This window comes from Mustela lutreola, chromosome 4 (genome assembly GCF_030435805.1).
Source record: "Mustela lutreola isolate mMusLut2 chromosome 4, mMusLut2.pri, whole genome shotgun sequence".
NCBI lineage: Eukaryota > Metazoa > Chordata > Mammalia > Carnivora > Mustelidae > Mustela > Mustela lutreola.
Genome location: NC_081293.1, coordinates 9,117,533 through 9,131,788, shown reverse-complemented (window position 1 = coordinate 9,131,788; position 14,256 = coordinate 9,117,533). Strand labels below are relative to the sequence as shown.

General features: G+C 49.5%; 1 protein-coding gene across 4 annotated transcripts in view; it reads left to right on the top strand.

Moving 5' to 3' along the window:
• The window catches only part of BTBD16 (BTB domain containing 16), a 43,152-nt gene extending 30,522 nt beyond the window's left edge, over positions 1-12,630 (top strand). For 2 of the 4 annotated variants that reach the window (XM_059172983.1, XM_059172984.1), the window contains exons 11-16: positions 4,795-4,886; positions 5,694-5,776; positions 7,488-7,565; positions 8,691-8,789; positions 10,153-10,341; positions 11,385-12,629. In XM_059172983.1, coding sequence (XP_059028966.1) covers positions 4,795-4,886; positions 5,694-5,776; positions 7,488-7,565; positions 8,691-8,789; positions 10,153-10,341; positions 11,385-11,453 — 610 coding nt within the window. In that variant the 3' untranslated portion in view covers positions 11,454-12,629. Of the gene's footprint in view, positions 1-4,794; positions 4,887-5,693; positions 5,777-7,487; positions 7,566-8,690; positions 8,790-10,152; positions 10,342-11,384 lie in introns of all 4 variants that reach the window. The other 2 variants (XM_059172985.1, XM_059172986.1) reach the window with 2 other exon arrangements.
• Positions 12,631-14,256: the final 1,626 nt, after the last annotated feature.

The window sequence follows — 14,256 nt, the reverse complement described above, 5'->3', positions numbered from 1 at the left end:
AGAGTGGCGTTTGCAGATGTGGCCCCACAGTCATCATGAAACTGGGCACCCCTGGTGTGACAACTCTGATCTCTTAACCACAACATTCATTTTGAAACATCCCATGAGTCACGGGCATGAGAGCCTTCGGATGGTTCTGTCTCAGATAACCAAGCCCTGTGCAGGGAGGTGGCTATATCTGGGGGCAACAGGGTTTCTCATCATTGGACTTTGGTGTTTCTTGCCCTTTTTAATTTCTTCTCTTGCTCTGACCACGCTGCCCCTGCTCCCCTAGAGTTTAGCTCTCTGCACGCTGAAGCTCCTTTGTTTTCAAAGTCTCTAAATATCATTGATCCCTATGCCTTGCTAAGTTTTCACTTCCCTCCTGTGGCTTCTTGGCTTTCCACCCAAACCGGGTAGCCCCAGTGCATCGTCTTTGGCAAGATTAGAGATGTGGCGGGGGTCTCAGGGATGAGAAGTGTCTGACTCAAGAGTCCTTACAAAGGGCACAGCAAATGACCATTATTTCTAGACCCACTTCTGCCTTGGGACAAAGGTCAGGACTGGAACAGGGTCTCAATGAATGTCTGCCAGGACTTGGCCTGGCAGATAAGCCGGCAACGGCAGCAGGAGGGACTCCCATGAGCACAGGAACATCAGCACATAATAGCCTCGTCTGCGTGCACCCGTGTGTGTGTGTGTGTGTGTGTGTGTGTGTGTGTGCGCGCGCGCCCTGGGGACGGGGACAGCTGGCCCTCCTCGAGGAGACTCTGTGGGCGAGTGGAGGGAAGGGATGGGAGGGTGGAAGCTGCCAGGTCGGTGGGACCAACTCCTCATCCAGTTCATTCACTCAACATACTGCAAGGCCACGGAGCGCCCGGCCCTGCAAGAACCACCGAGAGGAGCGGAGCCAAAACAGACGCCGAGCCCCGTCTTTGCGGCATTTCCCACCTCAGAAGCAGAGACAGACCATACATTCGGTCAATAAGATGTACATTAGCAGATGGCAGCCCGGGGTCTGGCTCCCGCCCCTGCTATGAACTGGCTGGGAGACTTTGGGCGAGGGCCTGACCTTCCTGCATGGACATTAACATATCGGGGCAGGGGCAAGTTCATTGGGCAGCAGCGTCTACTAGACACTACTAGCCTTCAGAATCGTTTTCATGTACTGGGCTGTCGGGTTGGGAGCCAAGAGGACCGGGTCCTGGCTCCCAGCTGGCCGAAGGTGGCCAGTTCTATACCGATTTCCATTTTGAAAAAAGCCATGTTCCTTTCTCACCGTGAGTTATTGTCCCAAAATGTGTAACTTTTTTTCTTCAAACTTCACCTTAAAATGTAAACTATTACTTCATGGATTGCTCATAGAAATGGAGCGATATTTTAACTCTCTTTCTTTTTTTATTATGGTAAACTATGCAGAACATAAAATTGACCATTTTAACCATTTTGGGGTGTTCAGTTTAGTGGCATAAATAAACACATTCACACTATTGTGCGGCCATCACCTCCTTACATCTCCAGAATGTTTTTATCTTTCCAAACGGAAGCCCTGCGTCCATTCAACAGTAGCAGCTAGCCAGCCCCCTGCCCCAGCGAACCCACCGCTCTGCTGCTGTCTCTGTGAGTCCCACTACCCCGGGGACCTCGCTTACGTGGAATGGCGGAGTGTTCATTCTTTTGTGTTGGGCTTATTTCTCCTAGCATGAAGTTCCCGAGGCTTGTCCGTGGAGTACCATGGGTCAGAATTCTGAAGGGTGAATTTTAAGGCTATAATCAAGTCCTGGGGTAGTGGGGCTCTGAGTCAGATGCTCACAGGAAGGACAAATGACCAACATATGACGCGATGGGGGAAGTGAGAAGGCTGTGGCCAAGGGCAGCTCTAAAATGACAACCTGAGACAGTCAGAGGGGCACTTGTCCCGGGCACTGCCTTTCAGGAAGTCTGTGGGGGATTTGTCCCCGGGCCCTTGAAAGCAGGACCCAGAGCCAACCTGGGTGTGTCTTTCAGTCTCAAGGCCTAGGAACTGTCCTCCCGGAAGGGGTCATGACCCAAGGGTTTCAGGTTTCAGACACCATGGCCTGAAGTTTGCCCCAGAAAAGTTGGTTCTAAACCCAGAGAGATCTTGGCACAGACATGGCACCGAGTGGCAGGGGGCCCACGCCAGCGCTCGATCGCACCCTCAGAGCCACACAAAGAGGCCCCTGACTTAGCGTCAGCGTTTTCTCACTTTGTGTGAAGTGGGGTGAATGCGCTCATGGTTGAGACCGAGACAGTCGAAGCCTCTGCCTCCGGACTGCTGAAAGGAGCCAGGAGAGGAGGAAATGCCCCCAGGCTGTCCTCAGGAGGCCTGGGAGAGTCCTGGCTCTGTGACAGTGGACCTCGCTGGGCTCCAGGGGCGGGGCTCTACTGACTCGTTGGACCACAGCCCCCTGATGCTCATGCTTTCAGACTTTAGAAGATCAGCAGAGGCCACTGCTTTCTTCCTTGGAGGTGGCCCCGGGCTTGGGCCATTTACAGGGTGGCAGTGATCACAAAGTCCACGCACTTAGCCAGCTTGACTCTAAGTCCCTTTCCCAGGGACAAGAGGACAGTGCTGGTGGTCATGAGATGGGGAGTCCTCGGGGGTGGACTGTGCCCAGCACCATCACCCATGGCTGTTGTCCCCACAGGACAGAGAAGGGGATTTGAGCTCAGGGAGGCTCAGTCCCATGACTGATGGCCAGCTAGCGTGGGACTGGCACCTCGCCAAAGCATGGCTGGACAATGGATGAGCAGACTCATGACCTCGCAAGTTGGCTGCCACCAATGCCCCGTCCCTGTGACCCAAAGGGATCTTAAAGTCCAATCACGTATCTCAACAGATCTCTTCCTGGAATCCTCAGAGAGGACAGAGAGGTGGTCTGTCTGGAGAGCTCCTTTGATGGGCTCTGAGGTCTGAGCACCTGCCCCAGGGAGACTCAGGGGTCTTGGCTTCCTTCCCACAAAGCTGCAGAGTTGGTGCCCGGGGGCTTCCTAGTCACTGAAGTGCTGTCCTCTTACTGTCCTTTCCCGTTTGGGCTGAAACTGTCTTTAACCCACATCTCCAGCAGGTTCTCACTCTAGGGGCAGTGCTGGGCTGTGGGAACCCTTGCCAAGGGCGCAGGCTCATTCCCCAGAGCGCTCAGCTTGACAGGGAATGAGAGGGACTGTGCCAGCCCGGCCCCTTCTTCCCTCCTTGGCACCTGCACCCCACGTGATAGCACGGAGCTCTTTCCTTGGTTAAATGGTGAGAGAGAGGCAAGCCAGTGTTATTTGTCTGGCTAAGATACCGTGTTCTTGGGCCCTGGTGTGGCCCACACTAGCCCAGCTCCGCCTGCCCTGGGAATGGAGGGCTGGTTCCGGCATCACTAGCACTAATGGAGGGCTGGTTCCGGCATCACTAGCACTAATGGAGGGCTGGTTCCGGCATCACTAGCACTGCGTTCCTGAAAGCATCAGCCGTCCTTTACCTAGGCCCGACCTGTCCGCTCCTGGAGACTGGCGCCCAGCAGATTCTAATTAGTAATCATTGGGTTGAATCAACTCATTTGTTGCTGTGCTCCTCTCTCCTCCCACAATGCCTCGGCATTCTGACACTCTCTCCTGGGACCACTCACACGGAGAGTCCCAAGAATTCCCATTTGAAAGCAAATGGTCCTCGGCAGGCTGGCGGGCACCCCCAGCAGAGGCAGGACACGGGCCAATGGTGCGTTCAGTCTGGCTGAGACAGGGTGCGATTTGGACATCCCTCTTGATTCATGGAAAAATAATGTACAAGAGCCCTTGGCTGGTCTCATACGGATTTGCCTTGAGGGAATGACTTTGCATTTCCAAAGGGACTTGGAAAAATTACCCCCGTGGTCTCCATTGGTGAAAAGTGACCCTTTCACGAAACGAGTTGTTTCAAAACAAGAGTGGTGGGTGTGTGTCTCTGTGTACGCGTGTTCTCAAAGGGAATCTGATCTCAACCCAGCCCTGACCTCAGCCACGTGTGGAAATTAACTGGAGTTTAATATGGGCAGTAACCGCTGAAGGCCTGATTGGGAAACAGCTACTAGAACTCGCTACCCACAGTCCTTCTTTTTAATCCTTCCAGAAAACACTTTAAAAAAAAATGTATTTATTCACTTATTTATTTGACTGAGAGAGAGAGAGGGGGAACAAAATAGGGGGAGTGGGAGAGGGAGAAGCAGGTTTCCCATTGAGCAAGGGAGCCAACGTGGGGCTGGATCCCAGGACCCCGGGATCATGACCTGAGCCGAAGGCAGATGCTTAATGACTGAGCCACCCAGGTGCCCGAGCAAGCACTTTTAAATGGTCTACATTGGCCCCTATTGAAATGGTAGCCTGTGTAGAGGAGGAACCTGAAGTCCCAGGTTCAAGTCCTCACTGAGTCTTTGTTTTTCATCTGTGAAATGGAGCCCAAGACATGTGCCCTCTCTGGCCCACAAAAGGTTTGTGAGACCCAAGTGAGAAAATGTTTCTCAAAATCCTCTATACAGTAACTCACTACCGTCAGTCACTTCCTGGGTATGCTCTGTGCACCTGCCAGGGGCGTGTCTCAGTGGGGGATGGCAGGGGGACTAGAACCAGTGCCTCATTACGACCTCTGGGGTCAGCCCTCGCCCAGGCTGCCTCAGCTGCCCTCTGCTTCCACACCCCTCACCTATCCAGAGAGAACCAAGCCCCGTCTACTCCTGGCTGGCGAAACCACCAGTCTCTTTGACGTGACTTCCACCCCCGCTCACCAGTTCCAGAAAGCAGTCTGATGACGGTCTCTTGTTCCTCTCTGCTAAGCTTCCCCAAGAAGCATTCCTTTCTGGATCAGGACGCAGGACAGGGCTTGGTGCCCCTCTTCCTTTGCCTGCGCCTGCACGGAATCATCAAAGGTAAGCCTCCTGGGGAGCTGCTGGGGACTCGCCCCACCCCTCAGCCACTCCTGGGAAAGACCCAGTAGGCATTGTTGTAGGAATAGGCATTGTCACTTTCAAGCTGTGTGACTTTGGGAAAGTAACGTACCTTTCTGGTCTCAGTGTCCTTGTCTGTAAAGTGGGGGACAGTCAGAGCTTCCATGAAATATAATAGTGGGTGAAGGGCCCTATGGATTGCAAAATCATGTGTGGCTGCCAAGGGCTGCGTGAGTGTCCTCTAGCCACGTGCCCGGCCTCTTAAGAGTAGCATCCCCTCCAGGTCAAGCAGCTGGGGGGAAGCCTGTGAGTCTGTGCTCCATGCCTGGCTTTCTCAGCCTCTTGTGCTGGGCCTGGCAGAGGCCTCTCTGACTTGGAAAGAGGCAGAAGCTAGTGGGGAATGTGTTTGGGGCTGCCCAGGTGGCCCCCCAGGGAGAACTTTGTGAATGAAAGGACATTATCCAGATATGGTGGATAACTCTAAAACCCAGGGATAATTGATGGACCCCAGCTAGTTCTGTCCAAGTTGCTTCTAGACACCCCAAAGACACCAACAATCAGACCCCAACCTGCCCTACTAGGGCAGGATTTCGGCCAGGGGGCTGTGAACACTTTGGGGGAAAACGCTCGGTGCTGTCGCATTTGGGCTCCACGCACCTTATGATCTCTGGGACCCTGGTTAGACCCTCCAGTCTTCAACCCTCAACTTCCTCCTCTCTCCATAAATTAGACTTCTGCCATTCTGTGATGAATATACTATAAAAATGTTCTCTCTGTGTTTCTTCCAAGGCAAAAATCTGGAGGAGTTAAGGCACATTAATTTCTTCCCGGAGTCCTGGTTGATCCGAGTTACAGCCAACCATTACCACGCAGTGAGTTTCCAGCTCAGCAAGGAAATAATTATTGAAATTTATTGCTTTTCTGACTTGGCTTTTTCTGGAGATGTGTTTTGCATCTGAAACCCCTGGGCTATTGAGGTCGAGATGGTTTTGGCTCCTCCTCTGGGGCAGTGGGGAAAGCCAAGCCTGGAGGGCCAGAGGGGGAGAGGACCCCAGGCTAGGAACCCAGGCACCCGGCACATGCGCGCTATTGACCCAGAGCACGAGATGGGGTCCGGGAGCGCTGGCTCTACGGCCCTCTGGACCAAACTCCCGGGACACGCATGTAACATGTGCTTGCTATTGGGAATTTTTTAAATGCAGAGAAATTGAAAGAAAGAAAAGACATATCCTCAGACCCATCGCCCAGAGACAACGCCTGCTAAGATCTCATTGTGTTTATTGGCTGTAAACTCTTCCACCAAGAACATTGGCTCTAAACAATGCTACTTTGCCTTTCCTTTCGAGTGGAAAATTTGTGGTGTTCCTAATTGTTAACTACTATAAATGACTGTATGAGAAACATATTTGCACGTGATAGTTTATTTTACCATATTGAGAATTGTTTCTTTTTTATTATTATTATAAAAGATTATATTTATTAGAGAGAGTGACAGCAAGAGAGGGGAATACAAGCAGGGGGAGTGGGAGAGGGAGGTTTCAAGCAGGTTTCCTGCTTGAGCAAGGAGCCCAATGCATGTTTGATCCTACGACCCTAGGATCGTGACCTGAGCCACTCAGGCGTCCCAGAATTATTTTCTTACAGGCGATCTTAAGAATAGAAAAATACTGGCCCAAAAAGGAACATTCATTTTTGTTCTTGATACATATTAAAAATTTAGGACCAAATTACTCTTTCTCCAGGAATGAATGAGCTTACTTCCCTTTGTACATGTTCAGCGTTTTTGTTTTGGATCACTTTTGTTAATTGAGAAGTGAACAATGAAATCCCGTTTTTCTCTATGCATTTCTTTTATTACTAGTAAATATGAATATTTTTTCCATGTGGCATGTCCCCCTTTGTGAATTGTCCACACGAACTGTTGTACTTCTTGTGTTTCTAATCATGCATTTTTAGGGATGAAGTAAGGCAGTGTTTGAGTTCTGAGGATTTATGAGTCACTGGTTAAAACTCAATTCAGCCCAACAAACACCTATTGTCATGTGCAAACCACAGTGCCCAGTGCCCCAGCACAGCAGATAATGACTCCATGGAACCGAGCGTCTCTGGACGTAACTCAGATCTAGGCTCTAACAGTTGAGGCGGGAGACCGTCCCTGGGGCTGGACACCTCAGGAAGTCCCCCCTGCTCCCCACCCTTCCTGTTCTTCTGACCCAGCCCACCTCCATCCTTTTGCCCCTTGCTGCCAGTGTCACGCATACTACCATGTGGGATCATGCGGGTGACTTTATGGCCACCATCATCCTCTGCAAGTGATCAGGCTATTTATGTACACATTTTATTTCCCGGGGGAGACTGCTGAGGCATGTTTCCCATTCTCATCTTGGCATTTTCTCAAAGCATTGAGGCAGGACCTGGCGCACGGTAGGCTTCAACAAATCCTGCAGCCTGGCTGGGTGGCCGAGTGTGGGATCCAGAGACAGAACTCTTTTTCAAGCATGGGTGGGGTTGTGGGGTCAGCGAACCGACGTGCAGATGGTGAGAGGAGCTGGTGTCCAGGTAGCTCGTGGGCTTCTCTTTCAGCTGGAGAATGGAGGTGACATGGTCCATGTGAAAGATCTCGCCACCCAGGCTATGAGATTCGGGCTGCTCTTTAACCAGGTACAGACCACTGGGCCCAAACAAGGAGAAGGACCATCCCCTTCCACACTTCGTTAAGGACTTCTATATAATCGCTTCTTCCCTCCCTTAGCAAGGCCAGGACAGAAAAGGAAATTGTCGTGTCTCCTCCTGCATGTTCACAACACCCTTGGAAATGAAATTCACAAGTCAGGGGCCTGGGACAGGCCATTCATTGACATGGTGTGCACATCCAGAATTTCTCCTTGAGGGGAAACCAACTGTCCTAGTTTTCCAGGGATGGAGGAGTTTCCCTGGGATGCAGAACTTTCTGTTCTAAAACCAGGAAAGGCTTGGACAAACTGGGATGAATTGGTCATTCTCTTCTCCACAAACATCAAGACTTGCCAACGGCTCGATGAGAGATTTTACTCCAAGCCTGTGTTTACAGTTGCAAGGGGCAACCTATTCTGGGTGGATATTTTGATGGGTCCCTCCCCCACATCCAAGCAGCAGGGGTTAGGGAGCTTGGTTGCAAGGCATCTGGGCGCTCAGTCCCTAAGGGACTATGCAAGGCCAGGGACGGTCTTCTATCTTGGGCTACCTGGGATAGGCACGGTTCTCCAAGAAATGGCTGCTCTCTGATTTTCTAAAGCCTCCCCAGTAGTGATCTCAAAAGATTTTGTATTCCAGGGACTTGAGGCTCTGAATCTATCATCAGAAACTCCCCTCTGGGTCAGGACTGGATGGGCTGGGTCTCCCGCCTTGCTTGCAGAGACCTGCCTAAGTAGACAGACTGCCGACCTCCGGGGTCAGCACACCTCACGATACCATGAGTATGGAGTGTCTTTTAGGCCCATTAAATTGGAGCAGATGCTTTATTCCAAAGGCCTGCAAGCCCCTGAACCTCTAAGAACATGCCTAATGCATTCTTCACCCCACTAGAGGACGCACAGAGCAATTAATATGTCACTGAGTGCTAACCCGAGGGATTTGTGAAGTCACTACAATTTGGCCCTTCTTAGGCTAAAATTGCTGTTCTGTTTTAAACCAGCAGTCAAATTGGTCACTTTTGTTTTAGCCAGAATTTTTTTACTGTGTCCTCATGCCATTGAACACTGAAGATTTCTTCCCCACTCCTCTTGTTGTTTATCCTTCCCAACTTAGGAGTATACAACTCATTCAGAAATGATTGCCGTATATGGATTCTTCTTTGAGATAAAGGGAATCAAACATGATACTACCTCTTATAGTTTTTACATGCAGGTAAGAAGGACAGAGCCCAGGAAAGGTGTGTCTCTGAAATGGTCTTTTAGATTCATATTAAATCATTATTCAATGCATACTAAATCAATAATAATTGGTTGATCACTCGTTAATAATGACCATGGAATGTGTTGTAAGCCTGATATTAATCATGTTTCTACAACACGATTTGATTTGTACAACTTTGGGTGCTTGCTATCGTTGGCCTGTTTAATTGATGAAGATTTCCAAACTGAAAGTCTTCATATTCGAATGGCCTCTATTGACAAAGCTGGGGTTAAATTCTAGATTCTGACTCCACTTTCGGGGCTCAGCACATCATCTGTTCGTACATGGTGGGTGATTCTTTATTGATGGCCCCTCTTTGGTGGAGGTAACACATAGTGCCCACTCTGAGAGAGTCAGAGCAGGCAGTGGACAGGACACTGGTGAAGTCAGGAAGGCAGATGGCTTCACCTCGGTGCTCCTGCTAGACCTCTGGAAGAGCACTGTGTTGAAGAGCAGAGTCAAAGTCAAGCTGCATGGTGAGCTGTGTGACCTTGGCAAGCCAATGGACCTCCCTATGTCCAGCATCCTGAGCTTTAAGATGGAGAAGGTAGGCTGTGGGCAGTATTACTGTGTTAATTTGTGCAAAGGCCATTGGAACAGGGCCTGACCCATAAAGCACTCTGTGATAATGATGGTGACATTGACCATGACAACTATGACCAGGGACTGCTGTGTTCCACTTAGGATTTGCTTTATAAGTCTCTAAGACATCAAGCTCCTGGAGAAACCATATCTCATTCATCTTTTTCTTATCACTACTAATCATAGTACCTGGAATGCAGGGGAGAATGTTTGTGTCATGAATGGATAAATGGACAGATGCATGATTGAAGAAAAGGGAGTTTTTAGCCCCAGCTTTGCCACCCCCCATCGCATACCCTTGAGTGAGTCACATCTCTTTCTTGCATCAGTTCTTGGTCTTCAGTGACTCAGGCACTTCCCTACATAATGGATTTTACTGGATGGGAGAGATGAATTCTGTAACAACGCCCGTTGAAATGCTCATGTGAATACTATGTTGGTTTTTAAATTCAGGCCAAGCAATCGTGAAGACCTTCCAATTCAGTACAGCTTGACATAAAGGCATTTTTCTGGGTTCACCAAAGCCCAGTCTGTGAGTCAGTGGTTTTGCAGGGTGAGGGCTCTGCTACTAGCTGACTCAGCAGCAGCAGCAGCTCTCAGGAAATGGAGCTCTGGGGGGGAATAGTCCTTTGCTCTGGGCATACATTATACGGAAGAGCCAATGAACCAGGTGTCGCTAACTCTGGGTCACCCCACTTTCAGTTCTGCCTAAGATGGATCACCCTCTTTGCAGAGAGTAAAGCACACTGACTTGGGGTTCCCGTCCTTGCTCTATGAGCACGGCCCTGTTAGCCTGAGAACGGAGCGCTTGGTGAAGTACGAGATCAGAGCCCAGACCCTGGTGGACGGCAAGTGGCAAGAGTTCAGGACCAACCAGATCACCCAGAAGTTTGGGTTCGTCAAGCCATCCTGCAAAAGCCATGTGAGTGTCTGTCTTTGACTTTTCTCCTTAATATCCGTTGTGCTCTTTCTCTCCTCCACCCCTTGTTGGGGATCCCTGGCTTTACGTCTCCAGAGATCTCCAGGGGACGCTTGCTCACTTTCTAAAAGATAATCACAGCTCCACATCACGCTAGAGAGAGAACTTGAATGAAAAGCTGAGGGACATTGAAAACTCTCACTATAATGCCAGCTCCATTTTATAAATGTCAAAGGGTACTGTGCTGGAGGAGCAGAGACTGGTGGAGTGTTATCTGTCCCCTCCACCTCCACTGTCACCTACACATGGCCTGGGATGTGCACCAAGATCCGTGGCCTGACCTACCTGCCTCAGTGGCCATGCCAGCATCCAGGTGATTCCCTACCTGGCCCAGGTCCTGACAGGTGAAATCCAAAGATGGCCAGGGAGCCTGGCTATAGTTCTACAAGGAACCTGGGAATCCCAGAATTTCCGGGGGGCTCCCTTGCTGTCCTGTAGGGAATGGGACTCGGCTTTAAGCCAAAGAATTGTTCCCAGTCCTGACTGCACATCAGAACACTGGGCCCTTTGCATGGTCTGCAGCTCTGAGCCCCACCCAGCTCCTTAGACCAGATAGGCCACCGTGCCGCCCAAGCATTGGTGGTGTTTAAAGCTTCCCAAGCTATTCTCTGTAATGTCAGGAGCCAAAATAACAATTTCCCTCATGGAGGTGGGAGCAGGGTGGCCAGGATATTGTCTGGGAGATAATATAAAGAGGATTTCTGAGGTGTCTGAAATGTTCTTTACTGTGGTCACCCAGGAAGACTCACTCATGAAAATTCACCAAGCCGGACCCTTAAGAAGTGTGTACTCTATTGTATTTATGTTATACTTAAATTTTTTAGAGTTTGTTTTAAAGACTTTCCCCAGGTGGTTCTCATGTGCAGCCAAAGTTGGGAATGACTGCCATATACAACTGTGAAGTCCTCTCTCTCCCTCGTCCCTCCTCAAAAGGGCAATTGTTTATCTTAAAAGGCCTATTTGCTTTGTTTTGTTTTATCTTTTAGGCCCTGAAAGTCCAAACTGTGGGCATCCCAATCTATGCAAGTTTTTCATTCATCTTCCCAACATCTTGACAATTTCCAGAAGGATCTATGGGATTTTTCCTTCTTCCACCAGTCTGCATAAAAGAAAATAAAATGACATTGAAGGGACCACTCAAGCCTTCAGCTGACTTTCCTAGCTGGCCATGGTCTTAGTAGAACTTTTGCCCACTGTCTCAGTCGGGCTACTGTCACAGAGTACCACAGGTGGGGGAACTTATAACAACAGTCATTTATCACTCACAGTTCTAGAGGCTGGGTGTCCAAGATCAAGATGCTGGCATATTCAGGGTAGGTTCTGGAGGGGACTGGCTTCCTAGTTCAGAAACAGCCATCTTCTTGCTAGGTCCTTGGAGGGTAAAAGGGACTAGGGGACTCTCTGAGGCCACTTTGTAAGGGTTAGAGTGGTGTCCTTGTGACCTAATCAACTCACAAAAGCCCCACATCCTAAAACCATCAGCTTTGGGGGTTAAGATTCAACACAGGAGTTCTAGGGAGACTTTCAAACTGGAGCACCACGTTTCTATCATTTGTGGATGGAAAATAGCAGACCTGAGTCCGTTTGCTATCCTTCACCTCAGAGCACCTGGAGGCCAGCCCTAAATTACTGCCTTCACAGGAGCACTGTGATGGGAGTGTCAGCAGTTGACAGCATTCTCCAACTGGGAGTACCAAGTGTTCCTCTTTTCATGATGCTTCTCTACTTGCTGACCAGGACACACCTGACCTCTGTCCCTGCAGTTTTTTGGGGAGGACAGGGAGGGAAGGGAACAATTACAAGATAGAGAGTGACTTGCAGACCATCCGCCTTTTTAAATGGAGTTCAGTGGTTTGGAGAAAGTGAGTTAGAGAGCCTTTCTTCCCACTTTGTGGATTAGTTTTCTATTGCAGTGTAGCAAAGTCCCATAAATTCAGGCTTGAAACAACATGCATTTATTATTTCACATTTGTTGCATATTAGGAGTTCAGGTAGCTTTGCTGGGTCTCCTGTTCAGGGTCTCCCAAGTCTACAGTCTAGAGGCAGCAGAGCTGTGTTCTCATCTGAAGGCACGACTGGGGAGAACCCATGTCCCAGTTCATGGAGTTGGCAGATTTATTTTCTTGCAACTGCATAACTGAGGGCCTGGCTGCTTACTGGCTGTTGGGAGAAGAGCATCTAGGCCCCAGTAACCCCCAAATTCCCTGCTGGCCATCTCTACAGACATTTCAAAGCATGGCTCTTTATCCTTCAGTCTCTTTGATGCTAGTCTGCTAAGACAGAGTCTTGTATGATGTATCATGTAACTTAGGAGTGACATCCCATCACCTAAGCCATATTCTCTGGACTAGAATTGAGTCACACGTTCCACCCACACTCAAGGGCACATCCTGAAGTGTGTCCACCACAATGGGTTATCCAGTGTCTTTGGAAGAGTGATAGAGCATCCTTGATACTGCGCAGACAAAAAGGTAGGTAAATTTCGTCTAACAATCACCTTAGAACCAGACATGGGCCTAGGGAAATCATTCCAGCAGAGGACTGATGCTCTGTACAGGGTAAAGAGCTGGTGGGAAGAGAGGCTGGTGGGAAGATGGGAAGGCAGCCCAGCGGAGGCTTTGGAGGAGAGGGACGGATGCATTCTTTCCCAGGCGCATCCCCCCTTCTCTTCGGCAAGCCCGATCCCATCTCCCTCTACAGTTTGCTTCTGGCCGGGTCCAGACCATGAGAAGGAGTAGCAGGGGTTTGAAGGACAAGAGACTGGGAGAAGCCAGATATTTTCAGCGATGGCTGTGTCTCCTTCATGGCTTCTGCCTGGCAGCCTCCTGCCATGGTCCCAGTGCCACCAAATGGCCCTACTTCTGGGTCTGTGTCCCTTCAGTGCAAGGGCAGTGCAGCCTTCCTTCTACTGCTGGTCTCTGGGCTTCCCCCTTCTCCTGTTTGACTTCTTAGTTCTTCCTTCATCCCCACGACCAGTTCTCTGTATCATATTTATATTGTGTGTAATCCCTGGAGTCCCATGTGCTTTCCAGATAAATCCTTGACGTAAAGGGTTTTGAGAAGTTGGTCAGCGTGGCGTAGTGGGATAGATTGTTGGAAAGCACTGCCTCGATTATGCTTCCCATCCCTGCAGGGCTGGGGCGAGGGTCAGACAAGTCGGGCACACACCTTGCACCAAAATACTCAGGAATTTAGATAAATAATACTTTTAAAGTTTTTATTTATTTATTTGAGAGAGAGAGTGAGAGCACAAACAGTGGGAGCAGCAGAGAGAGAGAGAGAGAGAGAGAGAGAAGCAGACTCCCCACTGAGCAGGGAGCCCAATGCAGGGCTCGATCTCAGGACCCTGGGATCATGATTTGAGCTGAAGGCAGACGTTTAACTGACTGAGTCACCCAGGCTCCCTGTGAGATAAATGATATTTTAATAAATAAAATAAAGCCACTAAAAATCTATGATGCAGGCTGGTGGGTTACCATAAGGTGAACATGCACCTAGGAGAAGCTCCCAGATCAAAAACAGGTCCACACCCCAGACACCCCCCTCCTGGTCACTACCCCTGGAAAGTAAACACTATCCCTACTGTCGCCATTTATTAGTTTGGCCATTAAGTTTCAAAATTGAGTAGACCGTGTCATCCAGCCCGTCCTCTTCTGGGCCCGCTTGCTTATGTTCAACATCTCGTTGAAGAGATTCATTTATGTTTCCACAGGGAGCTATGGTTTCTTTCCCAATAAGCACGAGAGTTTCATTTTTCATTTTTCAAAACATGAAATGTTATTTCTAATAATACAGGCTTGTCAAAGAAAAGAATAAGAAAACACAAGAAAAGAAAAGCCACTGAGACTCCCATCACTC